The sequence below is a fragment of the Triticum urartu genome, chromosome 2 (assembly GCF_003073215.2).
Source record: "Triticum urartu cultivar G1812 chromosome 2, Tu2.1, whole genome shotgun sequence".
In the NCBI taxonomy this organism is placed as follows: domain Eukaryota; kingdom Viridiplantae; phylum Streptophyta; class Magnoliopsida; order Poales; family Poaceae; genus Triticum; species Triticum urartu.
This window is the reverse complement of record NC_053023.1, coordinates 418,107,278-418,113,426: the sequence shown is the minus strand read 5'-3', so window position 1 is coordinate 418,113,426 and position 6,149 is coordinate 418,107,278. Positions and strand designations below refer to the sequence as shown.

The 6,149-nt window shown below is 41.6% G+C and overlaps 1 protein-coding gene across 1 annotated transcript; it reads left to right on the top strand.

Annotated features, from left to right (window-relative positions):
* The first annotated feature begins 259 nt into the window (after positions 1 to 259).
* Positions 260 to 5,858, top strand: LOC125537626 (arabinogalactan protein 1). Its single transcript, XM_048700952.1, has 3 exons — positions 260 to 757; positions 846 to 943; positions 5,426 to 5,858. The coding sequence occupies exons 1-3, from the start codon at positions 370 to 372 to the stop codon at positions 5,486 to 5,488; spliced, it is 549 nt and encodes a 182-aa protein (XP_048556909.1). The 5' UTR covers positions 260 to 369; the 3' UTR covers positions 5,489 to 5,858.
* The last annotated feature ends 291 nt before the right edge of the window (positions 5,859 to 6,149 follow it).

Genomic DNA, 6,149 nt, shown 5'->3' with positions numbered 1-6,149 from the left:
AAAGTGAGGCACTGTCAGTTTGGCGTTTTAGGCTGCTAGCCATTTTACATCTGGCGTGGTCAAATAATGTATATTTACATCACTTGTGATACATTTTACATCAGATGTATACATCTGATTAAAAAAAATTGCATCTACATCATGGAGAGACGTTTTTGAGATGTATATTTCGATTATTTTTACACGAGAACATGGTGTAGTCAGAAAGCATTTCCTTTTTTTTACACGAAGAAAAGGATAAATGTCGAAAAAGGCGTAACAAAAGCTTCGCCCCCTTTCCCCAATGGCGCAGTCGGCTCACTCTCACACGAGCACTCGCTTACCCTAGCTTCAACGCCAGCGCGCACCTCCGCTTCCCTTTGTTCAACGATGGCGTCCACACCGCCGCCGGTAATCGGCAAGGCGGGAAACCTCACTGTCTTCATCACGCCCCCGGCCACGCCGCCGCCAGTGGATACCCCGACCTCTCGTTCGGCCGAGTCGCCAGGATCTGAGTTTTCCACCCCCAATTCCACTCCCCGTTCGGTGGCGTCTCCTGCGTCCCCGCCGCCGGAGCATATAGCCACATCGCCTCCGCCGGCCAAGATGGTCTCGCCGCCTCCGCCGGTCAAGACGGTCTCCCCGCCACTGCCGCCAGCCAAACTGTTCCAGGCCTCGCCAGTGCAGGTACCTCCGCCGCAGTTCGAGAAGGCAGAGTCGAGGACGGATGGATCGGCGTTCGGGTTCTTCTGGGACGCGGTTTTGCGCGTGCAAGAAGGTGACCCGGGAGAGTGTTTGGTGCGTTAAATTTCTATAGTCTTTTGATATGTGGTTTTGATCTGTGTGTTTTTCCACTCCATGTGCAGCGCACGCAAGCTTGGATGAGTACATTTCGAATTGGTTCGGGCTGGATCAATCCAAGTACCAGTGGGCGCTCAACGACTATTACGAGAGCACCGGAAAGGTTCTTGCCTTCACTTTCAACTCTAAAATTTGTGCTTCTCTTGTATTGTTACGCTCACCCGATTGTCTGATCTGTATCCCGGACTTCGATTAGATGCAAATTTACGGTGATTTGGGGTAAACTCAGCGAAGATCCATATCTCCTGTGCGTCCAACTGAACTGCACTGTCCATGCTTCTGTACGGAACTGGAATGCTGTAGCTTATTCTTGTGAGGCTAATTCTTGGTGGTAGAAAATTAGCTGTCACCGGTTGTGATCATGTGTGTGATTTAGTGCCATTTAAGGTTTGCAAAATGTTGATAGAGACGTGCTGTCTGTTCGGTGCTGTGCTGCCAAAAGCTGTTTTGGGGAACATTTGCAAGTTGCAATGCATTTGAATGGTGGTTGTGCTTTAGGGCGTCCCCTTTTTTTAGGTCAGATCACTTAGTAGTCAGCTGTTTCTTCACTTTTGTTAGTGTTTTGTAGAATTTTTCTGTCAGAGTGTTTTTATTGAACTTTTCTGTCAGTGTTTTTAATCCATGATGTATTCTACGGCATCTCTTTCTTTGTGGATGTAGTTACGGCTTTCTTTTGGTGGTCCACCACGTTTGGGCTTGATTAAGTATTCATGGTAAGAGTTGTAAGCGTGTGTTGGTTTACATTGGATTCTGCAGCTGTGACTTGTGCCTTGATGGTTATGACTTGTATAGCTTTATTGATGCCTCAAATGGGCCTTTGTCATATATGGTAATGGTTGTACTTGAAAATGAATTTGAGATGCCATCCATCATGCTGGAGGATGCTCAAATGACGAATTATAAATTCCAAGTGAGGTACAGAAAGCTTCCTCTCCTAGAGAAGCTGCTGATTGATCTTAAAATAAGATAACTGTAATTTCCACACTATGTGTACTCGTTCTTTTGAGACTCACCCGTCCTCCACACTTTGAAACTTGACATTGCTACTAATATGTTAATTTTTTTCTTAATAATTTCTATTTTTTACCAGCCTGTAGACGGGGATTAGGTCATAAAATTGAATTGCTATTTAAGGCCACCCGTGCCAATTAGTAAAATAGTAAGAAGTTGTTATCATGTGATTATGTCCATTTTTATAGTAGAGTTAGTATGCATCAGATGTGACAGGCTTGCTCTTTCTTGTTATTGGCTTCTTTATTGTGGTATAAGCACATTGCTGATTTTCAACAAAGAAGTACCTTTTGGTTATTTAGAATGATGCTAGGCACAAATTCGTGGTTGAATATTGGATGTTGTGAATTGGGAGTAGTACCTTTGTACTATTAGACCAAGTGTGACCTTCCGTTTGAAGTCAGTGAAAAATGTCAGGAACGGTTTATGCCCATGCATGTTATCTACCCATTAAAGCTCCTTACAGTTATAGCTGCATGCTATTTTTGTTCAAAACTCGTGGAGTGTGTATGTAAAAATCATTTATTGACATCATCTGTATTTGATTCTGTATCAACTTGCAGTAGCAGTTGGTGTTGTTCTGTCTTTTTTTGGGCCAGTTTGAAGCATGCAAAACCTTTCATCACAATGTCCCACAGACTGTTTGTAAATCGGATTTTCTCACATGGTAATTTCATAGGAGAATTGTAGGCCATCAAATTGGATTTTTTCCACTAGGGCTTCTTTCCACCCTATGATCTCTCCACTAAACCCAATATGAAAAGTTCTGGAAAAAAATTGAAAACCGTCATGGATGTTCATGAAGACATGAAAAGTACACTAACAAATTGCTATTCGGACACAAAACTTGTTTATTTTGAGTATGGCGCATTGGTGTGGGCCTAGAACCACAATGGGATAACTACGGTGCTGAAGACAGCCAGACATTGTGGCTGCAAGGGATTGGGTAGACATTCGTTGAGTTGGGAAACCGGTAGAGAGTAGGTTGATTGTTCTTGCGTGTCTCAAACATAGATTCATCCTTATATAGTGGATGCTAAAGTCCTTTTCCTTTCCTAACACAATGTAGACTCCTAATAGACTAGACTTCAATCTTAAAGCGTCCTGTTACTCCAATACACCCATAGCATTGGCTTCTTGTTGGCAGGCCGGCTGCAACTAAGTACCGAACCACCATATGCTGTTGTCCATAACACTACACCCCACCTGGACAAGCAGCTTATCCTCAAGCTGCAGGTGGTGGCCATGGTTGCAGCCCACTGTACCCCCATGTACATGGAAGGTTGTGGCGCAGGTGCCTTGTATTGTAGATGTGCACATAACTAAAATTTATTTTTGGTTTGCTTACTTTTACTTCCTGCCAGCTTTTTAGAAACCAAACTAATGGCTCCTCCGATGCTTGTTTAGTACATGACCCATGGAAAACTTGTTTTGCGGAAATACCTCTTATTGGCAAGAAATATGGAGCCTCCTTTCCTTTGATGCAGGAAATCCACATCGTCTGGCATATATCTTGCAAATCTCCAGGATCGAATGCATACATGCAGCTTCCTCTTTCCTTTTCTAGTACGGTAAACAAGTCCAAGTAGGGACGTTGGTTTCTTCTTCCTCATGATCCTTAAGCCGAATAAAAGTCCATGGCCATGGGCATGATTCATCCAAATTGCTGGCAGGTGCCAACCCAGAGATGTCTTGCGTCTGGTTGTCTCTGCAAGAACCGTTGATTTTAAGTTTGCCAAGGCAGTTGCTGTCGCTGCTGTTATGTCTACCACAGCTGCTGCATCTAGCTTTCCTGCTGTTAGTTTGGCTGTACCTGCCTCTGCCGCGCTCCATGCAACTGTTTTAGTGCTTAAATGCGTTTGCTTGTGGCGGTTGATCTGTTGCTGCTTGTGCCTTTGAAGCCTCTGCTGCTTCTTGCTCATGGGCCGCCAACACCACTGCATTATGTCATGCCACCTCTGTCAACTTGGCTCTGTCAATGTAGCACTGCTCAATATAGGGATTAACTTAGTATCAAGTTCACAACAGCCGTCGTAGGTGTTGCAACCTTGTCAACTCCTGAAAGCTCGTGCTGCATCATGGTCTAAACCATATTTGATGGAGATCATGATCTTTGACTTTACTGGAAAGATTCAATTGTCTCCCCTGCTCCATAAGGATCAAAGACTTAGTGAAGCACATTGTCTGTAATAGGGTAGATACCATGCTGTATCATGACGCGAGTGATCCTTCATGACATCATCTTGGCAGAAAAAGCCATTGTGGTCTGCTCTGATACGAAATTTTGTGGTCTAGATCCACAACCGGATAACTGCCATGCTGAAGCATGGGATTGTGTGGACATAGGGTTTATTTTGAGAGAGTAACCGGGAGAGGTTAGATTGATTGTTCTTGCTTGTCTCAGGCATAGATACATGACATCCTTATATAGTGGATGCTTAGGTCCCATTTCCTTTAGTAACACAATACATACTCATAATAAACTAGAATCATTCAATTCTAAACATCCTAAAAGACTCTCCCTTCAGTTTGCTTGCTGTTGCATGTGCTTGATCAACAAGTGACCTCCTGTTACTGCAATACGTTCATAGCATTGACCTTCCTGCCATCCAGGCCAGTTGCAACTGAACTACCATAAACTAACATCCTCAACACACTTGCAGCCATATATGTGCACCAAAATTTGCAAATATCCGTGTACTAACATGATAAACATCTCTGAACATAACTGCGAGGATAATTGGAGTGGAGGTGCAGCAGCTGATGCATTTGCTGTACAGGGCATTGCCAATATTACAATGTTGCAAAATTAATTTGCTTTAGTTGTTGGATGTCACACTAGTCCAAGTGTATTGTTATAGTGATAAAAGGGGAAATATTATGGTTTTACCAGAATTCTCTGATTGAAAGATGTGTCTACAATATGAATTGGTTTTTGAACTAGGGTGTTTTTGCTGCAGCCTTAATTTATGTGAATTGAGCTGTTAAATTTAGGTAGAAAGATATCTCTGAAAGATGTAATTTTCTATTATAGGATGATGATAGTGTCTGTTTGGACTTGCAGAAACTATTTCTATAATTGTTTAGACACAGGGAATATAAAATGCCATACTCTGCGTCTCGTACTTTAACTACCTTAAGCGCCAAGTGCAATTCAGCACTTCAGATTGGTCATAACATGATAAAATTTGTAGTTGCCTCTCTAGATTCTATCTTCACTGGTTTCTTACAACCACGTTTGTGTAATTGCCAAATTGGTTCTGCATTTGTGCTGTGACTATTATACAGAAAACCATTGTTTATGCATTCCCATATGGTGTACCCATGATGAGTAAAAGTGTCATCAAATGAAGAAATAGAACTAGAATTTTACCGGTTATTTTGTTCCGTAGGTCTGTATCCAAGATGCATTGTTTCATGTTCATGATATTCACCACTGGATACAATACCGAATCGAGTTTAGCTTATTGATTTTAAAAGTAACATTATTTTAATTTTGTTCTCCAGTTAATTAACATTTCCCTTGTAATTATGTTCTCTAGTTAATTAACATTTCCCCACTAATTATTGGCAGGAGATGGATTCGGGCAAGGCTGCGAAGACAACGGAGCTTAGTGGTAAGATGCAGAAAGTGTAGTGATATATATTTACGCGCTTGTCGGTAGCCAAGCTGCTATGTGTAAAGTTGGATTTGGAAGTGCATGGAAGCATGAAGGTCGTTGCCTCTTTTGCTACAACTAGCAGGATCAATCTGCCCGTGTCAAGGTATCAAGTCAGTCAAATTAACGAGTGTAAGCAATTTATTTGCTTCCTAAATTGTAGTCCTATAATCCTTTTCTGTTTGTATCGTGGAACACATTATATTTGCAATGGCAAGCATTGATCTGTTAGAATGTTTGCTTGTGCAGTTCATAGGGTGACAATTTTAATCTGCATTATCCATGTCACATTTGACCGAAATGAAGGTACATTTGTGTTGTATCCGTGCAAAAAGAAGGTTATCTATCTGCTTTCGTGTCTTATTCAACTATTAACAATCTTACAAAATGTAGCCGAATCAATGATCTGTGCTGTTGTACCTGAATTCATCTTATTTTTGGGCCTAACGTAACTAATGGACATCTGATCTGTGCTGCAACTACGCAGCTATGGTGATACTAGATGCAAAGTGAAATTAACATAAAATTAGTAAATAAAATAACTATGTGGTGTATGTGTATAAAGAGTAATTAAATCTCACATTACGAGATTAATACTCTCTGAATATTGGGATTGAGTGATAGCTATATTCATATCTG